Source organism: Ambystoma mexicanum, chromosome 11 (genome assembly GCF_040938575.1).
Source record: "Ambystoma mexicanum isolate Mex_15411 chromosome 11, UKY_AmexF1_1, whole genome shotgun sequence".
Taxonomy (NCBI): domain Eukaryota; kingdom Metazoa; phylum Chordata; class Amphibia; order Caudata; family Ambystomatidae; genus Ambystoma; species Ambystoma mexicanum.
Window position 1 is genome coordinate 1298901963 of NC_090934.1, and position 24840 is coordinate 1298926802.

The following is a 24840-nucleotide window of genomic DNA, read 5'->3' on the forward strand; positions in this document are numbered from 1 at the left end:
CAGCAGTAAACGCCAAACCCATTGGCTTTGCCACAGCTTGTTTTGGTGGGGGGCATGTTGGAGAATACGGTGTGCGTGCCATACATTTCCAATGTACTGTAATATAAAATGGCCGCTTTTCCAGAACGTCTATTTGTACACGGATGCTAAATCTTTTTCGACAGCAAAACAGAAAGCAAGCGCACTCATCCGTCGTGCATTGAGGTAAAAGAAGGACTATTGCCCATACACAGTTCAGCCATCTTAAAACGGGAAAGTTTTTGTTTTGCAACCAAATATAGGGAAGAAAACAGTCATAAAGGAACCCCTATTTAAAATAAACTGTAATTTGAAAACTTAAAACAACAGCAATTCTCTTTTAATATCAAACACTGAAAGAAAAACAAGTTTTGTAAACTAGCGTAAGATGTCTTCTTTGTTACTCCCCGGATAGCCTCTAAACAGGTATGGCTGCGCTATATATGTGTTCTTTAGTCCTTTATCAATGTCCATGCCCAGTAGAAGATTACGTGGTTTCTCGCGAGATCAACCCTCTGGCGACATTTCGCAGCAGTGAGACGCGGCGACTTCTTTCCTTCTAACGTCGTATCCTGAGCGGCCTGTTTGCTTCGACAACCACCGGAACACCAAAGAACTCGGTAGAATGGAAGAAATTGACAGGGAAGAGGCCCAGGAAGCCGTCGAAGCGCAGGGGGCCCAAGAAGAGCTTGGGGGCGAAGAGCTCAACAACTGCGACGACCAGCCCACGGGGGAGAACGGCGACTCGGACAGTGTGAAAGCGTACGGGCCTCCCTTACCTATTGTGTCTGGGGGAACGGGGCGGGGGCTTGATGGGGAAGCCGCGCAGTTTAATGTAGCTTGTGCGTTACGGGGTGGAAGGCCACACTACACGGTCCGCGGGAAGACTGGGTTAATGACCTGCAGGCCTTGCGGCCTTGGTGTGAGATTGGTGAAGCCACTGGGCGGAGGTGTATGGGACCGGATGGCGAAGAGGACCCGTTTTTTTGGGGCTATGGCCCTTCGCCGATGGGTATACCGAGATCGCATAGAGGGACGGCATGCTACGGGCGGGTCTCCTAGTCATGTTTAGGGTGGGGGTGCTAAGCGTTTGTACCGTCAAGCACGCATATTCCGCGTAGGCCCAAACGGTCCGATTATGCCGTATGGCATGGGCTCCCCGGTGGATCTACTGGCCCTACACCTTATGTTCTCGGTGGGGCCTGTGGGTGGGACTGGCCTACTTCTGGGTGGCGCAAGACTTCCATGTGTCTTAGCGAGCGGATGCGGGGTTACTCTGGCAACGGTCTGCGGGCGGGCTGAGAAAGTGCAGCTGCATGTTGGCTGTTGTCCTTTGAACTTGGTGGACTACTTGCCGTTGTTTTACAGCGGCAGGTGCGCACGCCTGCGCCGCTCTGTTTCCTGGTATCACTGATGTTCTCGAGTGTTCCCGAGTTAACATCAGCCTATTCTATATGGCCCCCAACAAAGTCCCATGCGTAACGTTTAGTTGCACAGGTTGGCTGAAATGGAATTCGAACTATATCGCTAGTACAATTTTAAATAGTGTATTTTTAATGTTATTCTCTTGACCACTCTAAAATATGCCCTCCCGCTTTCATGTTTCCACCTGCAGTTGTGGTTTATGATTTATACTTAAAAACAAAATGTACAGCTCCGCTCACCAAGCCCGAAGTGTTGTAAAGGGTATGCCCCTTCCCCCCCAGCTTCTACACCACACACCGTGGGCAATAAGCAGCGCTCAGGTGCCCGAAGGTTCGCAGCGCTATATAAATGCGAATTATTATATTGCATTCAAATGTTTTTCTATTAGTCGCAACATCAAGCCCCAAACCGTAATCGAGGATAATTTTACACCCAATGACGATGACTCGAATACAGTCCACAGAATACTTTTTTATTTTTATTGTAAAAGATTGTGGGCGGTGTTGCCTACATATGGACTATTCCGGGAGGGATTTCCATGTTCCCATAATGTTACACTTACGACATGTTTTTTGGGGTAGAAAGGAGGCTTTTTCCAGTTTGCTTGCCGGTAGTGTGCCTTCGGAGTCAAGTATACAACTGTAAGCAGTCACGTGAACTTTATGCTGCCTTTTTTTTTTTTTTTTTTTTCTTGTCCCGATACTAACGCATTTTCTTTTGAAAAAGTAGCGAGAACGATGATCAGGTTAAAACGAAATCGGATCTGAAAGAGAAAAATATTGGATCCAGGAAGGCAAACAGATTTCAACCGTATTCCAAGGACCGCGGATCAGGTGCTGGCGAAAAGAGGGGACGTAACAGAGTTTTCATTAGTAACATCCCATACGACATGAAGTGGCAACTTATCAAAGATCTAATGAGAGACAAAGGTAATTTCATCTCATCGTAATCTCACGGAAAAGATCATGTCACGTTTTTACCCTTGAGACAACTACATTGCTTATAGCACAATCAAATTGCTTTCAGTTCTCCCCTAATAACGATAGATTTGTCCATGCATGCCATCATGCTCCTAAATGGTTAAGCTTTTTTGTAGATTATTTTTATTGGACAGTAAAGTCCCGTTTGTGACCTATTCTTAGAATGGATGCTTTCCAGAAGCGATTTATCCTCACCCTGGTAGACAGTCTGGCTTTGGAATGAATGTCTTCATTGCCTATTGCCAGTAAGCTGGTGATGTAAACCAACATTGCTTTTCTTTGATATCTGAAACGTTTTAACCCTGCATTCACTTACTTGCTTAGTTGTGGCAGAGTAACAACCGTTTGATTTCCTACTTTCCATGGAAATAATTTTTCTATTTGCCAAACTGTATGTTTTGTAAGGTAGCTCTGTGAGAAATTTGTTTGGCGTATCTGTTGTAAGGTGACATGACTATTTGATTGGTTTTTTTATTACTGAACCCCCTCATTTTAGAAAGTGTTGACTGCTGTTTTATATTTGGCTTGTAAATTTGTTTTTCATATTGAAGGTAAACTTTTAAAGATTGAATTCATTCAGGTAGAAAGTCACCTTAAAACAGCTGTTGTGCTTGAGATGACGAGTCACTGAAGTGTGCTAATGTTTGAAATTGAGGGTAATGGCCAATTTGACCGTACTCACAAATGATCATGCTAGCCAAAATATTCTTTGTATTAAGAATTGGGCTATATAGTTTTGTATTGCTATTGGGTATGTGGCCTTCACGTTTCTTTATTGGCTAAATGATGTAGTCATTGCTACCTGGTATGTTTTTATTGTTGGTGAATGATAGGGTTTTCTTCTGTAGAGTTGTGCATTGGGCACAGAAAAGAAAGATGCTGGTGTTTTTAAATGCATTGTCTCTTGGTATTCCCTTTGTATGTCTTATGTAGTTGGTGAGGTTACATACGTGGAGCTCTTTAAGGATGCTGAAGGAAAATCAAGGGTAAGTGCCGTGGGCAACAACCTGCTTGAGGTTTTAAAGTTCCTCGGCAGTTTTATTTTTGCTTAATACCTGTACCAGTTTTGGAAAGTAAGTTTCATTTTTTTACTGTTTCATGACTGGCTCCTACATTGTAAACAGTTGGATGCTACCGAAATTCAACCGGCAGGCTGACGGTTAACCTAGTTTACAAACATAATATATTGTCCCAATTGTCTTCTTCAACAAAGTGGGATTTTAGATCTTGTGATCTGAATTTGTTTTATGGGTTTCATCACTACACTGATTGGACAATTTCAGTAGTGCAGTATTGTACCTTTGGCATTCTCAAGGCAGTTTGCAGAACTGCGCAAGACAGTACTGTGGATCAATTGACCTGTCATATTGTATCCTGAAATGGAAGGAAATTGTTGCGAAGTCAGATTCTGCTGATGGCAGACTTGGTTTGATAAACATGACACTGGAATCGAGGACCCATTATTTCAAATTAATTAATGATGTATAATCACTTTGTTTCAAATTGCTAGACCACGTTTTCCCTTATTTTATAAGCTAACACTAAATGGGGCTCCTTTACTACATTGACAATTTCTGGGTTGAATCTTTTTATCCTAATAACGCCCACATTGAGTAACTGTTAAACATTATGTAGGCATGCCATAGGAACTGTAATTTTTTTCCGTACAACAGTGCCTACTTATGTATCAGATTCCTATAGGCACTGCTTGATCATGTCTAATGATGCACTGTTTCCATAGTTGTATATTTAATTTCAATCGAAAATGTCCCAGTGTAGCTAATCAATGAAGCATAAAATAAGCTTGCATGTGGCTTCCGACACTGTGCACACCCTGGCAGGCTATACTCCAGGGGACTTGTGCGTGAATTGGATGCAGCGAGCCAAGGGTGGTGGGCTACACAGTAGTCTGTTCTTTTTGTGAAAACTTCTTTTGACATCTCCTAATTCCCTGTTGACCTTAATGTTGAGATTAAAACTAGAACCCTAACTAGATCGATAGATGGACATATTATTTAATTTGTACTTTTTAAGATGAAATGTAGGCTAACTAATTTCTTTTTTTTCTCTTTACATATTTGAAAATGTACACTGGTGTAGGGTTGTGGGTAAGTCACTTTCCAAATAATTCGCCTTTTTATTCTTATTTAGTGGTTGATGTCCATTAATTTTTTCTATTTTTTAATTTATTTTTTAGTGTGGTTGAGTTCAAAGATGCAGAGTTTGTGAAGAAAGCAGTGGAAGTAATGGCGAAGCAGGACCTTAATGGGAGACCCTTAAACATTAAAGAGGTGAGTGTCGATTAGTTTGGTGAATGGTGTTCACTAATCGGTTAACTGATTGAGAAGTCATATGCAAGCTTTTTATTTGGAAGAATCTTGGCATTTCTTATTTTGGCTCCTGGCTAATTCACGCCCTGTTGGGGTTAAATCGGTAGACCATTCAGGCGAGTGAAGCTGATACCCTAGTCCATGTTTGCGTGATCCTTGTATTATAGCGTAATAAGTAGACTTCATATCACTGCCTCTGCACCATTTGCTCTATATGGTGCAGTAAGTTTTCCTTTATGGGCCCGCTCAACTGGAACCAGGTGTAGCAAATGGGTGGGGGTGGTAGTGGGTGCTGTTAGCTATGGGAGGACATTTTTGTGGGAGGTGGGCACCACGCTGAAACTGGGGCAACAGATCTGCTATAATTTGTAAAAACGAAATGTCAGGCGGGTATTGACCTGTAGCATACAGAATCCATTTGGGGTGGCAATGTGACAGACAACTTCACATGGTAGTATATTTTGCCTTATTTCTTTTCCGCACCCCGTTTTAACGTCCCACGTCTAGTTTGTTATCCCTGTGGGAGTTAGACATGCTCCACTATGGTTTCTAATACCTATTTTAGGGGGTGACCAATCAGAAATGTTTAATACAGTGGTTGTTTAATTCTAGGATTTTGAAGGAGAGCATGCTCGACGTGCTTTAAGCCGCACTGGAGGAGGATTCTCTGCAGGACATGTTTCCGATGTTCGTCCAGGGATGATGAATTTGCCGCCCTCTATTTTGAATAATCCCAACATACCGCCTGATATCATCAATTCCTTACAGGCTGGGAGGCTTGGGAGCACTGTCTTCGTTGCTAATGTAAGTTGAAACCTGCTACAAGCTGATTTGTTTTTGCAAAGTCCTTTGACTATTTGTAATCCTGGGTCATCAGTTTGAATATACACACTACGTCACACACCATTGTACCTAGCGGCTAAGCTCCACATATGGTGAGACACTCCTCACGCAGCAAATCGCCCAACCAGATTGTCCTTGGAGAGGACCTAAGTGAAGGGGTGGGGCAGTCTTTCTAAATCAGACTGTCGCCTCCTGTGCCACACTCGTGCGCGCAGGGGCTGACTGACACCCCCGGATCTGTAAGTGGCCGCAATGTAGAACCCTGCAGCTCTCTGGCCTGCCTCCCTTGGCCCTCTCCCTGCTCCTACCTGAAGGGCAAAAAACCTTGGTCATCTTCGACTCCACACTCTCCTTCTCTCCTCATATTTCTGACGTCGCTAAGAAGTCACACTACCAGCTGCACCTCCTCAGAGGTGTTCTTCCCTTCCTCTCCTTCCCCCAGAAGCTCACTGTCTCCAGAGCCCTGGTTCTCTCGAAGCTAGATTACTGTAACAGCCTCTATCTTAATCTGCCTGCCTCCACTCTCCGCCCTCTGCAACTCATCCAGAACAGAACTGCGAGACTTGTCCTTGGCCTCAAGCCCAGGGACCGTATCTCTCCAGGACTGAAATCTCTACACTGGCTCCCAGTAGCTGCGAGGATAAAGTTCAAAACCCGCTGCATTGTCCACAAGGCCTTCTGGGGCCTGGGTCCTAAATACCTTCAACTCTCTTCCCAAATATCTTCCTTCCCGAGCCCTTCGCTCATCCGCCTCCAACTCCCACAGGGTCAGCCGCTTCTCGAAGCAACAACTGGGGGTAGATCTCTCTCCGCGGCAGGGGCCTCCCTCTGGAACAGCCTTCCTGCCTCCCTGAAACTCGAGGAGAACCATCTCCGGTTCCGGAAGCACCTCAAAACCTTCCTTTGCTTCTGCTTTCTCTCTCCCTCTCCCCTGCTGAACAGCTAATATTCTTCACTGAAACTGCACTGATTCTGCAACTCGACCACTCTTAACGGCCTCGGTCCTGGGCCCAGCCACTCTCCACTTGCACTGATGCCCTGGAACCCCTCTGCACTGCGGGACTGTCTCTGTATCCTTACAGCCCCCCCCCTTTCCCAGCACTTGTTCTGCACTTACCTTGCACCAGCTGGCCCTATTTATTTATTACTTTACGCCACTTACCTTGTACTGCACTTTCCCCCTCCCCCACCCCTGCACTTGCGCGATCTGAATGACACCTGGCCTAGTAGGATCGTTGTCTGTCTCCCCTTGTTCCTCCCCTCCCCGTCGCGCCTTGAAACACCTGTGTATAGGCGCGTTACTAATGCCATATCATATCATAACCGGTGTGTGCGTTTATTTTTAGGGCGTGTGGGGTGCTGAAGGATGGGGTTCAGGCTGAATCTGTGCCCTGCCCGATTCCTAGTGTGGGGGTTGTAGGTGGGGGCTGGCAGGCAATGTGCGAAAAATCTTTGTTGGGCGAACTACAGAAAGCGAAATTATCACGGAACTCGTCCAGGCTGTTCCTCAAAGGCCGTTTTTGTCTAGACACCCATAGCCTTAACATTGTGTTTATGGATTGTATATCATTGCATGGGCTGCTTCTGTGATCTGTTCCAAATAACAAGCAACTTTTTCGACCCTCAGCTTGATTTCAAAGTTGGCTGGAAAAAATTAAAGGAGGTGTTTGGCATGGCAGGCACTGTGAAACGCGCAGACATTAAAGAAGACCAAGATGGCAAGAGTCGTGGAATGGGAACAGTCACCTTCGAACAAGCATTTGAAGCTGTTCAAGCCATCTGTATCCTTTTTCTAACGTATTTCACTACTCGACTGTATTTCAATTCTGTACGTGTGAATGTTTTGTATTAAGCAGGGATGGCACTAAGCCTCTAGACTGTGTAGTGCAATGCAAACTTTCCTTACCATGGAAATACTTTGTTCTTTTCATAGCTGTCATTTGTTTTACGTCGGTTAATTTGTAGTTGTGGGACTTTTGTACTCCATTTCCAGAACTAGAGTAGAATCAATAGGGGCGAAGGGCGAACAAAGTGGAAAGCCACCAGTCATGGATAGTCAGTCATTGCCTCCTTTCTGCTTATGGACACAGTACATTTCGTACTAGCCAATCCATTATCGCTGTCCAGTGCCATAAAGCCATCCATTTTATTTTTGTGGCACATTACCTGTTCTTGGTGTTTGTAGTGTAAAATGGCACTCGACATTATTTTTTGTGATTGTAATTAATGCATTATGATGCATTTGTAGTTATATTACCGTTTCTTTTTAGATCGAGTGGGACTATTGGGGCCTCTTCTGTTGTATTGATCTAAACTCATCTGGAGTTTGTGGGTGGGAAGCAGGTAGTCGGTAGTGTTTGCATGTTTAAGGGTAGTGTCTAGTAGGCAGGTTATCTGCCTGCAATTCCAGAGAGATTTGCTACTTGGTTTAACTGAGTGTAGGTGAACCTACAAATTATGTTTCGGTGTCAGCTGGCAACCATGCAAAGTTGGCAGCTGGCAGCAAGGATATGTTGCTGCCATTAAATTAAGCTGTGCACTTCAATTTAGCTATGCACCAACAGACCAACCTTCCTGCTTAGTATAATATAACTTGGTGACCAGGGTGCAGAGCTTTCTCTGCAGCTTGTGGTCAGTCACTCTGTCTCCCACTGTTGTGCGTCAATAGTTTGTGTCTTTAAGGAAGATTCAGTAGCTTAGGGCTGTCAATGCAAATGCGCCTTGCCTCATCACTTGGTTATGGTTTGAATGGTACGGGGTTGTCCAACGCCAGTGCTCGGGTTCCAGAAACATGTCGGATACCCCTTAATATTCTTGTAAAATGTGCATACAATGAAAAATGTATGCATATTTCTTATGACTATTGAGGGGTACCTTATCTGGTGCTCGGGCCTGTAGTTAAACAATCCTGGAATTGGAGGTCTTGGTGTCTTTTCGGACATTGCTGTTATATTGAGTAGTTGCAATCCTAATTTTGCTGAGCTACTGTTAAGGTAACAGTAGGGGTGTAAACATGTTTTTTCCTGACGTAACCTTTAAGCTATGTTCAACGGGCAGTTTCTATTTGACAGACCCATGCATGTGAAAATGGTAAGTTTCAAGTACTTATTCCTTCACGTGTACTAACTTAGCATTTGGTGTCAAGCTTACTTTGTGCCTTTTTGCAGGATGATAAATCAGTCCCTCAGGATGACTTTCGTATGGCTGACAGTAAAGCACCACAGTTGCCACGTGAGTCTTAAATTTATTTCTTTACAGTAGAAAATGACTCCCATCGGATGGATCGGGGCATTACTTGTCGTATGCCAGAACATGGCCCATGCCCAATCGAGAGCCTTCTCTCACTGAATGTACTGTGAATTACCAGAGATTCCCATTGGGGATCAGTGAGTACTATACCTTTTAGCCCTATGTTTTGAGGTTACACTTTCTTTTGAACCTTGTTGACACAGCTGCCATGAGTTTTACCTGTGCCCACTCTTGGTGACTGACAATTGAGTGGTGTGTAGTGCGTGTTGGAGCTCCCTTGGTATGGACCCAGCTGGTAACTTTCGAGATTTAAAAAAAAACGCTCAGATAAAGTACCATCTTTTTTTCATATGGCAATAGTGTTTTTGGAGCACTTGTATTCAGACATACCTTTCTAGTGCAGTGCACTGTTTACATTTAGTGGTGTTTTTGTCCTTTTTTTGTAAACGATGTAGTGAGGTGGACTTTTCCCAGCTCTGTATTTTATGCATGGGAGAAAGGAGGGTAGTGTTTTTGGGAGTGGGGCATTTGAATATTGGCACTCGGCGGAGGCAGGTTTTTTTCAGGTGAATGTTGCCACAGATGGTTTTCTTGTGCAAGTACTGTTTTGGTGCACAGAAAATGTTTTGCAGTCCAGATGCAGAAGGTGGTGGGGTGACGATTGGTGCCTCACTTCTCTATTAAAATCCACTCGTTTATACTAAAATTTCTTTTGGATGCCTTTTTTTTTCTTGCCAGTTTTCTCATCTGGGGAGTACAGTACCCATGTCGGTCAGGTTTATTAAATGGTAAAACTAAAGACCTACTTTTAAAATCGTGATTGCTTTTTTTTTTTGCCCCCATCGAGCTGAGGTGATATTTGGTTAATTTAGCTTCTCTGACAAGGTAGTATTTTAGTGGTCTCTTTCGGACATTTTACCTGTCTAGTTTCAAACTGCAGTATACTGAACACATTTATCCAGAGGTTGTTTCTTAGTTTTAACGGTATCAAAAATGTATTAAGATTAAGAATTAATCATTCATTAATGCACACATGAAATTACATTACCATTGCAGGAGAGCATAAGACACCAGATAATATCCTAACATCACCATCATTCATCAACAGTCACACCATTTGCAGCACAAATCAATCAGCCTCATTCACTCACAGTAAAAACTTTTGAACCATTTAGTACAATTCATGAGTGGTAGCATTTCATAAATTAGCCCCACAGTCTTAATATTTTATTTTATCCACATGTAATGTGCTCTATTCCGTGGAGTTGGTATTTTCAACAATAAATGATAAACATCCTTCTCTACCGGTTTCGACGTTTTATGAAGTGATTGAAATAACATCTTCATCAGGAGAAATAATTGATAATATTACCACTGTAAAAAACCAAGACAAACCAATTATATAAAGGAATCTACTACTGCGACATCTTTACATTCTGTTCAACGGTAATGTGCTTTTCTAGAAAACATGGGTTTAGATCTTTGAAGGGAGGGCGTAGATCTGCTCCCATTGTGTCAGCTTCTCTCTGCAATGTTCTCTGGGATATGGCTGTGGTCCCCAGCTGTCCAGTTTATTAATTGCGGTTGGCTTTTTTTTTGAAACATTGAGTTAGCCAGCTGACTGCTGTATGTTCGTCCCCTTTTGTTTTTTGTTTTTTTTACACATCTTGGATATTTTTGGCTTTCTGCTAGTGCTATACACCTATGGTTCATTGTTTTTGATGAATGGTCTTCTAATATCCCACAGAGTCTGGTTGAGAACAGTGCAGTGGCACCTATTGGTCAATTCTGGTACCATTTCATAGCTCAAGAACGCCATAGTAATTTAGGTGACCCATGTTTTGTCAGGGCAGTTGAGCTTTGGTTATTACTTTTTGGGCCTGCCTATGCTGTTTTTGGTTCCTGTGTATACCCCTCATTCAAGCTTCTTCCCATATCTACTAACATGGGCCTTGTTGCAAGCACAGGGTTTGACATTGGGAGAGGCTTTAGTTCCCAATTTTGCCCAATAGATCATGGCTGTCCCGATGGGAGTTACCAGAAGCTTGTTTTAACTCATCGGACCAATGGGTAACACATATGCATGTGTTTGCAACTGTTTGGGAATGTTTCTAAATGCATGTATAAAACAGTTGCACATTATCTGCCCAATGTGCCGCATGTGATATATTTATAGCGCAGCCATAAACTGTTAGCGGGGACGATGGAGGTGGGCGGCGGCAAGACAAACTTATCTTACTAGGGCCAGTGACATTCGCAGGGGGGGGGGGTTTGCCAGGGAGGAGTAAGTGCAGGACATAGGATCTCAACACCAAGGTTACTTGCTGAACCGCAAGTGAGTGCAGGTAGGGGGGACTGTTGGGTTACAGATGCAGCCCCGAGTGCAGGGTTGCCAGGTAACCAGTGCAGTATCAGACAGATCAGCTGGGAAGAGAAGGCAGAAGCATCGAGTTTTGAGCTGCGTCCGGAACCAGAGGTGGTTCTCCTCAGGTTTCAGAGGCAGGGGGGCTGTGAGGAACACTGAAAAGATCTGCCCCAGCTCGTTGCTTGGAAAAGCACTTGACCCTGAAGGAGTTGGGGGAGCGACGTGCTAGAGTAGGAAGATACTTCAGAAGAGAAAGCTGGAGATATTTTGGTCCCAGGCGCCAGAACGTCTTGTGGACAATGCAAAGGGTCTTGAATTTGACCCTTGCATCCACTGGGAGCCAGTGGAGGGATACAATCCCTGGGCTTGAGGGCAAGGACAAGTCTTGCAGTCCTATTCTGGGCGGGTTGCGAGGACAGAGTAGAGGTTGGCAGATTTAAAAAGAGGGTGTTGCAGTAGTCGAGCTTAGAGCGGACCAGAGCGCTGGACAGTGAGCTTCTGGGAAAGGGAGAATGGGTGCTGCAGTTGGTAGACTTGGGAGAGAGATGTGAAGAGACCAGAGCTGAGTCTGAGATAAGCCTGGGGTTCTTGGCTTTGCAGGTGGGAGCAGGAGGGGGGCCATGGTAGGCCGGCCAGAGTGGGGGAAAGGGTTGCAGGTGTGCTAAAGAAGAGGATCATCTTGCTGGCATTCAGGCAGAAGTAATTGGCAGCGCACCACTCAGGATTGCAGAGAGACAATCGGATGAGAGATGAGGCAGCAGTGGGGAGCCTGAAAGCAAGCTGGGTGTCATCTGCATATCATTGGAAGTTGGCGCAGAACGCAGCAATGCAGTGGGCGGGAGTTGCCAGATATTTGTTGAACAACCAGGGCGAAAGGTTGGACCCCAGGGGAACACAGCAGGTGTGGAGAGATGGAGAGGAAGGACCGAAGTTGGACCTGGGAGGGTCGGTCGGAGGAAGTAAGTAAACCAGGCCAGAGCCTGGGGTCTGAAATGTGCAGAATGCTATAGACTGGCTCCTCGTTCCCCAGTGGTATTTCCAGCTTACTGAGTGATGCCTTCTAGACCCTGTTCATCGAATTGTTTTGATTCCTCGTGTTATCCAGCAGACTGATTTGTGCTTGTGTGATCAAGCAATGAAGAAATGGTAGCAAAGCACTGGAATGGCTATAAAGGAGTACTTGTGGTGAGCATTGGGGGCACATTATCACCATAAATGTTCTGGTGTGTGTGACCCCCGTGAAACTTCATAGTAGTGGGCGTTCTTGGCATAATTAAGGGTTCTAGTAGCAATCCTGGAATGCAGCTGGTAACTTCTGAAGTCCAATTTCTTCTAGCAAGTAATCCTACAATGTTTCTTTTCAGGTGGTCTCGGTGGTATTGGCATGGGCCTTGGTCCTGGTGGACAGCCTATAAGCGCTCACATGGGTGTATCCAGTGGAATGGGAAATATGGGAAATATGGGCCCTGCAGGTAGTGTCATCCTTTTAATTGGCTTGCAGTAAATATCCGTACTTTAATGTTTTTCAATAATTGGATTTTATTATTTTAAGGAATGGGAGGCCCGGGTTTTGGAGCAATGAACCGAATGGGAGGAGCGGCTGGAGGTAAGATTTTGTAGGGTTACCAGTTTTGTAGTATGTTAAGTTGGCTTCCACAAGATTGCATTTTTGATTGTATTTGTGTTTATTTTGTTGTGTAGCAGCAGTTGGTGGGTTTGGAGGGATGGAAGGAATGAATAACATGGGAGGATTTGGCGGCGTCAACAGAATGCCAGGTAAATCAAATTCCACTTTCGTACATAAATGATCATCTTTCCACTATAACATTTACTTCTCCATTGCATAGGAATGAGTGGTGTGGATAACTTCAGAGGGAATATGGGCATTGGCATGAGTGCAGGCATGACAAACAGCATGGGAGGAATGGGAACTGGCATGGGAGGCATGGCAAGCGGCATGGGAGGTAAGCTGGCGTGTTAAAGACCAGATGTCTGCTTTTCTGGGCTCGCATAGATTACATATTAGTTGCAGCCACAGTGCACAGATTGCGGTGCACAGATTGTGGTTTGCTGCATATTCAGGTTTTACTTTTATTTTTTGCCCCTTTCTTTTCTACAGATATGTACCGTGCTGGAATGGGTAATACTATGGATCGAGACTTTGCTCGTGGTGATATGGCCCTGAACCGTAACTTTGGTGATTCCTTTGGAGGAATGGGTATGTTATTTGCCCTTTTATGCTCTTGTGGATGTTTTTTGGGGAGGGGTGGGGGGGGCAGAGATTTCTTGGCAAGGGTTCAGCAACCTCGGGCAGGTGGTGTCCCAGATCTTGGACTTTATGGGGCTTTCAGGCCTGCATAATCCTCGTTCTACTTCACAAAGGGGCATTAACAAGATAGTGGCTTTAAGGGTTGGTAGGCGATTTAGCATCCTGCCATACATTGGTAGGCTAAACCGTATTGCAGCACTGGTGGTGTCGACTTCTGACCTAATGCAGTGCCGTAAGGACAGCAAATGGGAAGTTATTTTGCATTGATATAGCGCCTTATGTACCAGTATATCAAGGCGCTGGTAGGTGGAACGCCCTCGGGAACCGTAGTTAAGTCAGTCATAAGGTGCGTGTGAGAAGTCTCTGCTTTACACTATTGACTCTAACCCGGTTGGGAGCTGCAATCTTACTTTGGGTTCAATTGTCCCTTCATAAAGCAACTTGGTCACACACTGGGAACTGTCTATGGTTTCTGGGGCATTTAGTCTTTCTGCACTGAGGCTACCAAAAGGGTTGTAAGGAATGTGCTGTGCATAATTTGTAACGCACCCTGTCAATTTACCTTGGTGAAAGCATTCAGGGTTTCAAACCCTAATGGTAATTGCAGTAGATTGTCCAAAAATACTGTCAAACGGCAAAAAAAATGTTGACATCAAGAAATCGGACAGTAGTCCGATGTGATGGCTGCCCGGATCTTGGACAGGCAGTTTAAATTTGGTGGAATGGGCATGTGTCCTGTTCGAAGAAGATAGCCCTGTTAAGTCGGAGCGGTTCGGTCTTTAAAACACTGCACTTTTTTGTTCCCCTCAACATTTTCCACAATGTTACGAGCCCCACCATTTTGCCGGCCCTCCCCAACCCACCACCTGAACTTTGTGGCAAAAACGTGTGCATTTTTGGGGGTCGAATGAAACGCCCACTGCCATGAGAGCTTATCCATCTGGCAAAAACAATACATCCTTACCCTTGTTTCAGAACGAGCTGCAACTACTAAACGTGTGCTAGTTGACAGACACACGGTCGGTCATCAAAAAAGGGGCTTCGAGAGCAATTCCTTGATAGCGGGGTGGGGAATGCAGACCGGCTTGGCCAGTCATGGAGAACTGAAATAGCAACATTTTAGGGGAGTATCCACTAAACACTGGGTCCAATCCATATTTGTAATGGCCTTAGAACAAAGTCGGTCTTTTGCCGATATGGAGGAATTCTTTTCTAACCCAAACATGAAATGAAGCTCATCGTATTGGGTAGCTTTTTTCTACCCAAGAGCCGAGTCTTGCAAGTCTGACTTTTTTTGTATGTGGCTAATAACAAGCAGCGCTTACAAACCTGAGGGTTCGCAGCGCCATATAAACGCTACCGAATCCATTTTAGTAACTATTTAATTGGGCTAAGATGTCTATGGCTTTCAAGGATCTCGTCTTCCACGCACATGCTTAAAAGCATTGTTGTAAATCCCTTCCAAGAACATTTTAGGTCAAAACCACTTTCCAGTCCTTTGCTGCTCACATGTTTTGGAGAACTATCTGAAGTTGCTCATTAGTGACCTTAGTGAGGTTGGCATTAAAATGTCCACCTGCAAGCTACCAGCGAGGCATAGTGACACCTGTGTTCTCCACTTATTTGCACAGCATTTCTTATACTCAATTGCAAGTGTTAATTCTAAAGACCGCTGTGAGCATGTTGGTGAACTCAAATTGTAGTTTCCTCGGCTCCATGGTGGTTCTAGTTATGAAAATCGTCCTTATTGTGCTCAATCTTAATGTGTTAAACTTTCTTTTTTAGCTGGTGCTATGGTTGGTGGCTTTGGTGGGATGGCCCCTACTGGTATGGGACCTGTCGGTACTGGAATGAGTAAGTAATGCAGCGCAATTTCGCAGAAGCATACCCGTTGCTTCATTTCGTCGTGGGCTTGTGCATGTGACATTCAGATTTGAAATGTTTGTTTGGGGCCAAAGGTATTGCGTTTTTGTATGGTTTCTTACATACCCAATTCTTTGAGCACATAAAATTGTGAAATAGTTGGAAATTTCACTGGTTCAAAAAACCGGTCCCTCGTGCAGAGGCTCGTGAACAGCCATTCCCGCCAAGCATTTGTGCACCTTGTGGAGAATATGGCTGAGGGATTCAAAACTGGTAAGCAGTGGGTGTTTTGAGGGGAAACTGCGTGTCATAGTTTGAAAAGTAATAATATTAATGTAAAGTGAAAATGTGCGTTTAGATACTACCAAACCAAGTTAGTGTTTTCGTTATTCTCCGAGATCCTTAAGTAATGCCCATCATTGCATATAGCCTGCCCCGTCCTCTTTATTCTATTTTTTTATTTTATTTTTCGCAAATCAATTTTCGCACCACTTGCAACCATTCCTGAAACGGTGGGTTTGCCTTGTAGGATGATTTTTATGCTCCATACAGAGTATTGTCACTTTGAATAGGTTTGTCTGCCAATTGGCCAGTCAGGACCACTACCTGCACCAATGCCCAAAACACATCCTCCTAATATCAAGTGTTCTGCCAGTGTATTTTCTAAGCAGCCTGACATTTAATTGTGGCTATAAATGCCCTTCCTGTGTAATGGACCAGCCTTAATGTGTGCCTTCATACACGTGATTCTGTTTAAGTTCTGCTAAAAACAAGCATCCGTTTTCCGGGGCTTGCAAAATCCGATATGAAGTGTGGTTATGGTGACATGCGTTGGTAAATATGATCATCACCATTGGGGGCGGGGTAATGTGCAGGCCTAGAAGGACTTTAACAATTTGTGAGGCCTGATTTTGTTGTGCATTGGTACTAGGCGGCATTTGCCAGGTGTTGCGATCGTACGTCCCAGTGATTCGCTGTGCCAGTTGGAAAGCGACAATGGCAGCCTATATGGCATGCAGCTAATGGCAATGCTGTGAAATCAAATGTTCTTGTTGTGACTGACCTGCACGATCCTAGGTGCTTGAGGTGTTGGAATCGCAAGGTGCCTGCATGTGTTAGCTTTGGGTGCCGCGCTGTTACTGTAATCCATAGCACTGTACGATTTTTTTTTTTTACTTTGCAGGTGGTGCAATGGGTGCAATGAATAATATGGCAGTGGGCATGGGGATGGATCGGATGGGAGCAAACTATGATCGGATGGGAGCTGGCCTAGACATGGATCGAGGATTTGGTGGCTTTGGTGCTGCTAATCAGTTGGGAGGTGGAAAAAGGGAACGAGTTGGCACGAAGGGCTGCCAGATATTTGTGAGAAATGTAAGTGTTATTCACCATTTATGTTAAGGGCCTCTTTGATTATCTGAATGTTAAATATTTTCTTTTCTTTTGTTAGCTCCCATTTGATTTGACGTGGCCGAAACTGAAAGAAAAATTTAATCAGTGTGGTAAGTATGCACTGATTGAACATCCTATTTGGAAGGTGCCTGCATTTGTTGCAGTTATTTCCGTGACTATTTGATTACATGGTACCTAGCCAGCAATGCATAATCTTAGTCAAGAATAAACATCGAGCCCATTCCTGTCGGAAATTAGTGGTTGGGTTATTACAGCTTTTGGATGAACCTCCATCTAGGGGCTTACCTCGTACTACGTGGTTTCCTAAAACTTAATTGAGCCATTGATGGTTAATTATAAACAATGATCCTACATACAATTCAAACAAGCTCTGGGCAATTTCCATTCCTTAACATAGGCGTGGCTAAGCAAGTCAACTTGGAAGGCATGCAAACTAACCTACTGCCACTTAATGCGCAATTTCCTTCAATGCAATGGGACGTAATTGAACCGATAGTTCAGTGGTGGAATCTGGGTGGGGGGGCTGTCTTGATATGGGCAAAATCTTCCTCGGGGCCAGCCCTTTGAGAGCAAAAATACCCAATTCAGCCCAAAATACAGGTTCTATTGTGCTGAGCAGTGATCTCATGCTAGTGACAAATGACACCCTCAAAGTTTTAGCATATTTATTCTAAGCAGTGAATTTCATATACATTTGGGATTCAAGTTAGAGAATATTACAAAGCATAACACTTAGAGCAATGCAAAATATAATGAAACATGGAACTTAGAGAAACATAGAGAAACATAGAGAAATATAGAGAAACACAGTCTTACGTCCCTTAATATCAGCCCTGGGAGACCTGGGTTTTTCATAGAAAAACAAGGCTGGAGGACACCGTGAGAGCCAATGCCGGGCACCTGACTGTACACGAATCAAGTCCACAGGACGATCTCCCCCTGATCCCATGTGTGCATGGATATTTTATAATCTCTTGCTGTCAGTCACCATGACGCATAGTTCCAGAACTTTCCCTGTGAGGCTGGTTCATGGAAAAAACCCAGCTCTCTCTGAGATGCTCCCTGCTCGCTCCTACCCCCTCCCTTGGTTCCCATCTGCGCTGGCTGAGGAATGTCTTATCAGTACCTTCCCAGAGAAAAGGAAGATTAGCTTGGAGCCAGGGCTACCGTTAGTGAGGTTGAATATTCTAAGGGAAGCAGGGATGTATTAACCCCATCTGCAAGCTCTAAAAGGCATGCACTCATAGCTTAGTGTTTATAGCGCTTAAGACTGGCTATCTAAGCGCTATATAGGTGCCATGATCTTCCAAACACTCCAAAAATACCTATTAGCTACATAGCTAGGGGCCCTCCCTGCCTGTCTATCAACAATGCTTAATTTGACCTATTTCATACTAGGCCTGCATATCCCTTGTAGCTCACTACTGCATAATGGAAGTGCTACAACAGACTACTGTCAGCATTTTTAGCACATACTTTGAATACACTATTGGCTTTCAGCGGCTAATGCTGTCATCTAAAGCCCTGATTGGCAAGGTTGCAATTTCGTGTATCACTACAGGGGCACTGCTTGGACACCTCCTGAAAATATGGACTACTTGATTATACAAGCAGAAAAATTAACAGAACAGTAATTTTATGCCCACAAATGGAAGTACCTGCAGACTAGTGTTTGGGCGCTGATGGTAAAATCATGTATTGAAGAAATAATCCACAAAGCCAAAACGGGGCATTTACAGAACACTTGCCTCGACTTTTTGAAGTGGTTCAAGCCTAGAGCCATAGCGGAGATGCCTAGAAGGGAAGGAATAGTGTCCAATGGCAGATTTCCCAAAACATTTGCATAAAATGGTCGTTGTCTACATTTGTTCTTTCTTACAGTAGCATTTTTTTCACTTGCTTTTTCAGGCCACACCAACTGAAGTATTTGCGTGAAGGGGTTCAGGTTTACTTTATAGGGGCAGGCAGCCTGGACATCTTATTGTGAGATGGCCTTGTTCCTCGTGGCTAATTTGAGGTGGGCAACATGGGCACTAGGGGGGCAGGGGTTGGGGAGGTAGGACAGCATGCTTTGTGACCAGCAAATACATGCTTCCTACTCTGGGATTTACTGGTATGGGCAAAGCCAAATTACGTATATTGTGTGCGTACTGGCCTATTATGGAAGAGCCTGTGTGGGTATGTTTTCTAAAGTATTGCAGACACTATGGGCAAAGCAGAGGGTGTTTGTAATTGGGGAATACTGGCATATAGATGTCAGGATAGACCTGTATCGCCACAACCATGTAATTCGTGCATGGAGTGGGCAAAACCGATGCATTTGTTTGTTAATGTAAATGGTCATTTGTACCGCGCACTATCACCACCAAAGTGGTCCCCTGGCGCTCTGGCGGCTCTGAAAAGGGGAGGAGGGGGGTGGGTTAGTAGGAATAAGCTGGAAAAGTGCAAGAGAGCAGTGATGTGCTGTTGGCAACCTCAGCCCGGTGGGTCCGTCGGCTGGGCTTGGGGTGTTTTATGGTCCGTAGTCGTGTGCTGTTGTGCAAGTCTGTGTGGTTTGTTTTGTTGCATTGTTGTGAAGTTTGTGCGGATTGGTGCGTTTAAGGCTTGTGGTTGTGTTTGGTTATAGTTTGAGAGGTGTATGCAGAGGGATGGAATTGTTAGTTGGTTGGTTAGTTGGCATTGCTGTCCTTGCAATTGTGGGATTCCATCTAGGTCCGGTACATGCTAAGTCACATTTCTATCTAGATGCCGCGCAAGCTAGGTTCATAGTTTTAAGTGTGGTGCATGCTAAGAGTCACATATGCTAATAGTCACATTTCTGAAATTCTATCTAGGTGTGGTATTTGCTAACAATCATATTTCTAGTTAGATGCAACGCGGGCACATGCCAACAATCATGTTACTGCCTAGATTTGGCGCAAACTAAGCTTGAGAATTCCATCTAGGTGTGGCATATGCTAACAGTCATATTTCTGTCTAGGGTTACTTTTGCCTCTTTTTAGTGGGGGTAGAGTAATGAGGGAGGGGGCTTGAGCACTGTCCTGTGATTTTGGGGGGGGGGGGGGGGTGTACTGTCCTGTATCTGAAAGGGGGAACTGTTGTTTTGAGCAAGAGTTTTGGCGGCTCCCACATTTATATTGCGAAACTTTACAGAATGTACAGGAACATGGTCCAGGCGCCGCATGGGGCGACTCAGTATTACAGCACCATTACTCGAGGGGATATGTATGTACATACAGCCCCCAGTATCATGCTTTGCCAGCTTCTACACAAGCAGGGGTTGGGGAGGTAGGACAGCATGCTTTGTGACCATCAAATACATGCTTCCTACTCTGGCATTTACTGGTATGGGCAAAGCCAAATTACGTATATTGTGTGCGTACTGGCCTATTATGGAAGAGCCTGTGTGGGTATGTTTTCTAAAGTATTGCACACACTATGGGCAAAGCAGAGGGTGTTTGTAATTGGGGAATACTGGCATATAGATGTCAGGATAGACCTGTATCGCCACAACCATGTAATTCGTGCATGGAGTGGGTAAAAACGATGCATTTGTTTATGCTCCAGTACATTGTTTTGGACTCTAATGGATTTTCTTTCATGGCCTACAAAACCAATTGTAGACTTAAGCTTTAAGTGTACCTTAACACGATTTCTCTTTTTTAGGGCCCACTTTCATATCTTTTCTTTTTCATTCAAAACTAGGACCTGGCGGGCTAAAATAGGGTTTGGGCGTTGGGGGTTACCCAGAGCAATGGGAGTGTCAAATTTGCCCTTGGGGTCAGTGTGTTATCCACATTTGTTATAGTAGCGCCTCCAATGAAATTAGTATCCACTTTTAATGGATAATGGACCACCCTGCAACACGTTTGTATGTATCTTCTGTTGCCAAGTATTGTATTCCTCCTTTATTGGAGCAATGGGAAAGGTTCCATCCTCGCACTTTTGTAAACTGATGTTGCACTCACTGATCCCACACGTAAGCATTCCCTAAAGCAATCTGGTGTCTTAGAATGTATCTAGATTTTTACCTGCAACCCTCCTATCTTTAGTCTCATTGCACCTCTTGATACTGAATGCATTTTTAATTTAGACTTGTGTGGTGCTGAAACTATTATGGAAAGCAAAGTCAGTAGGGATGAGATGTGGTGATTAACAGCAATCATTGGGTGTTTGCCCATTTAACCACCTGTGAATATGTTCAGTTCCAATGGCCATTGCAACCTTAATTGCAGGTACTGGTGTAGCGGACCTGCCCATCGGCTACTGATTTACTAGATGTACTGGTGTGCTTCCATCTGTTCCTTGCACTGGAGTCCTATTACTCAAGACATTGGCACAGATGAATGATTTGGCTCCTGGATATGCATTTGGCAGGCACTGGCACACTTTTCCAGCTTTTGCCATTGTGTCCATTAGTGCTGTTATGGCAGTCGCTGGAATATGTGGATCCATGCCTCCCGAAAACTGTCAATGCGTTTTCATAATTGGAAAGTAAACCCTTAATGGCTTCCAGAAATTCTAAATTTCGAGGCCACATGAATATCGCCACTTAACACATTTGGAGCACATAACGGCAAAGGCAAGGACTATAGACAACACCAACGAATTAAGGTCCAGGAGTCATTAATTTGGGCTATTAAGTGGCGCTAAAACCAGTATTCTGAGATTATTGCATGAAGAGTGCAGATGGGGAGAATTGGCATATGAGGGACACAAGTAGGTGTTAGGTTATTTGCCCATTCAATGACTGCCAAAGGCCATGCTAATAATCCCAATGGCCATTCCCACCCAAACGCCTCTTGGAGAACTAACTTTGCCCTCAAGTGCCTACCAGTGTATTTTAAAGAAGTCTTAGCTAATGACTTAATTGGAGTTATAAACGGGCTACTGGTGTAATGTCAACCAGCCTTCTATGAGCCACTATTAATAAGCACTATGAATGTCCTTTACTAAAGTCCTTTCAAAGCCAATCGTTTTAGCTGATAGGCATTTGCCAGGCACTTTTACTCGATGCCAAGTTACACGCACCATTTTGCAGCTGCTACTGTTAATAGCCAGGTAATAATACTAAGGCAGTGCCTGCCAAGTGCACACAAACACCCACACTGTTGGCATTGCCAGTGCTTATTACTATTGTGGTGTCAATGTATTGCTCTGCACCTTTGTCTATAAAACCATTTTGGGGCCACTCGCCCCAAAAGGGGAATGTATGCATACTGATTCATATTCTAGTTGGGATAGTGGTCTTTTGTTCTGATTTTAGGGTTCTGCTTGGTAATGCCACATCCTTGGGCTTCAGCATGGGAATTAAGGCACCGTCTCAATATGCATTTCATGGCATTCCATTTAAAATGAAAATATGGCAAAAAAAGCTGATTTCATTTAGTGGAGCTGCTTACGTTGCCTGTTTCAGCAGTCTGTTTTCACATTTGGGGTGGTTGGTGGATTCTTGAATGTATTTTGTGTAATTTGATCTAATGAACCATATCATTGCACTTGGTAACTTGTTTTTAATGGTATTTTTCAGGTCATGTGATGTTTGCTGAAATAAAAATGGAGAATGGAAAATCTAAAGGTTGTGGAACAGTCCGATTTGATTTGCCAGAAACTGCTGAAAAGGCATGTCGGTTAATGAATGGTATGAAGATCAGTGGCCGAGAGATTGATGTCCGCATGGACAGAAATGCATAATTTTCCAGTTTATTTCCAAGAACATTCCTGTATTTGTTTGTCATCTCTCCTGGTGAATCATTTTTAGTAAGTGTATGCTTAGAAGAGCTGTAACTTTTTAAGTCCCACCAGCCTCAACAGTATATAGTTTGATATACTGTGATTTTTGTTAATCTTACTAAGTTTGGTTTTTAAGACGGCGTACCTGTGGTCATTCAGTTTATATGAATGGATATACTGTTTTTAATAAAAAGTCATTTCTCACTGTCAAGTCTTTAATTTAGTATGTCTTCATTTAATAACTCACCTTTTTTGAGAGGCGGAGGGGTGTTTTTTAAACAGCCAGTGTCGGCCAACAAGGCCCGTCCAGGCTTGGCATTGAGAATTTGCTCTTAACACAGTGGTCTTGCCTTTGGGCCAGTGTGGAGGAATGGTGAACATGGGAGTATGGAGGGGAGGTGTGGCAGTGTGCCCCTATGGGACTGTCTGGTGTGCATGTGGGAGATTTCACCGATGTCTAGGCTGGTGCAATGCCTGGCTGGATAAAGTAGATTTGTGCATGTGGGAATTGAACCGCTGCCAACTGTTTACTTTATTTTTCAGGTGTAGCGCCCATGTCATTCATTTGTCGTTTGTATAGTACCTTTCACCATAATTGTCCCATCGTGCTGTTGGTTGAACATGCTCAGAGGGTGGGGTGAAGGGGGAGGGGTTGCGCAGTCCACATTTGGGAGGTGCCATTTCAGTGCTTTTCAGCCATTAGTCACCCATGTATGAATATTGTGCAGCGGAGGTAAACAAACTAAATGGGAGTGTATTGTGTTCAAGGAGAGGATTGTGTAGGAAGCTAGTTTTTATTTTGTCAACCCCTTAAGTGCCATGGGCGAAGTATCGTGCCCTTGGGATTACCTCCCTGTTGCCAAGGACAAGATACCTCAGCCTTGGCACTTAAAGGGTTTAATGAGAGAATGTTAGAAGGCATTGAATGGCAACATACCTAAATCACCAAAAAGGCCTTGCCACTGGGAGAAAACCCATGGCAGTTAAAGGTAGATTCAATCATATGACTACTGTTGTGCAATGAGCCTGGCTCTGATTAAGTTAATTAAGGTTGGTGTGCTAGGGGAGACCATGCGTTTGCTCATAAGGAACCCTACATTTTACAGCAAAGGGCAGTGCTAAATGAATACATGATGCTCACCCACTGGGAGGATCTTGGTGATATGGCAACCTCTAGTTCCTTCTAGTGCAAACAAGACCCCTTTCATGGTTTCTTATGGGGCCACGGACCACTCGTGTGCTTTAGAGTAACATGCAGTGTCTTTGAGAAAAAAGATCTGAGGTGCCCCATTGTCACCCTAGATGCTAAGTGGTTTTCCCTAAGGTGGGGGGTGCATCACCTAAAAAGCACCTTGAGTTAAATACCAGGCTCACATGTGCAAGTTACTGGAACCCCTTCTGGAGTCCTCCATAAGGGGTTGACGGTTCCCAAAGCAGGGTTTGAGGTGGCACTACAGAAGTGACAGATGTTGGGGTGACTGCTAGAAGCAGTGAGAGTGGGGCGAAATGAGGATTGAATTGATTTATTCATATCACGCTCGTACAGGAGTCTCAGAGCGCAGCAAGGGAGGGGAACCGGGGAGAACAAAAACGATTTTACTAGGCCCACTGACATTGAGAACGGCCTAGTAAATGCATGGAAGGGGGAGAAGTGGAAAGTGCGGAGGAGAAAAGAGAAGTATTAATAAATAAGCAGTGGTAATGCAGCCAGAAGGTGGCAAGTGCTGTGATTAGCAGACAAGGTTTCTTGGATAAGTGCAGAAGAAAGGGGGGTGGGGTGACTGTATGGGTACAGATGGAGCCCAGTGCAAAAAGGCAGTGTAGGAAGGTGACGGTGAGCAGGTACCTGGGCCCGGAGGACAGAGTGGCCAGGTACACAGTGCAGAGAAACAGATCGGCAGGGGGCAAGGGCAGAAGCAGAGGGCCATGAGGTGCTTCCAAGATGTTATCAAGTTTCAGAGTGGCAGGGAGGCTGTTCAATTGACAGATCTACCCCAGATCGTTTCTTTGAAAAACGACTGCCTCTGAGGGAGTTGGAGTGAAGAGCTTGAGAGGAGGTATTTACAGAGGGATAGTTGAAGGTATTTTGGACCCCGGCACCAGAAAGCCTTGTGGACAATGCAGAGCGTTTTAAATTGAATCCCTGCATCAACAGGGAGCCAGTGAAGGAATTTCAGAGCTGAAGAGAACGATCCCAGGGCTTGAGGCAAAGGATAGTCTCGAAGTCCTGTACTGGGTTAGTTGTAAAAGGTGGAAGTGGAGGTGGGTAGATTTAGAAAGGGGCTGTTATGTAGTCAAACCTAGAGAGAACCAGAGCTTGGGAGACAGTAAGCTTCTGGGGGAATGAGGAAT

General features: G+C 44.4%; 1 protein-coding gene across 3 annotated transcripts; it reads left to right on the forward strand.

The window, feature by feature from the left end:
* Nucleotides 1-518: 518 nt before the first annotated feature.
* Nucleotides 519-22699, forward strand: MYEF2 (myelin expression factor 2). 3 transcript variants are annotated; one of them, XM_069624799.1, is made up of 17 exons: nt 519-780; nt 2170-2372; nt 3357-3409; nt 4524-4531; nt 4621-4714; nt 5366-5557; nt 7224-7377; nt 8637-8686; nt 8764-8827; nt 12575-12682; nt 12763-12816; nt 12912-12986; nt 13330-13428; nt 15265-15333; nt 16526-16716; nt 16793-16844; nt 22286-22699. In XM_069624799.1, the coding sequence occupies exons 1-17, from the start codon at nt 644-646 to the stop codon at nt 22447-22449; spliced, it is 1767 nt and encodes a 588-aa protein (XP_069480900.1). In that variant the 5' UTR covers nt 519-643; the 3' UTR covers nt 22450-22699. The 3 variants fall into 3 exon arrangements, with proteins under 3 accessions (XP_069480900.1, XP_069480899.1, XP_069480898.1); XM_069624798.1 differs by lacking the exons at nt 519-780; nt 2170-2372; nt 3357-3409; nt 4524-4531 and adding an exon at nt 13058-13174 and having other exon boundaries at nt 4564-4714; nt 12915-12986; XM_069624797.1 differs by lacking the exons at nt 519-780; nt 2170-2372; nt 3357-3409; nt 4524-4531 and adding an exon at nt 13058-13174 and having other exon boundaries at nt 4565-4714.
* Nucleotides 22700-24840: the final 2141 nt, after the last annotated feature.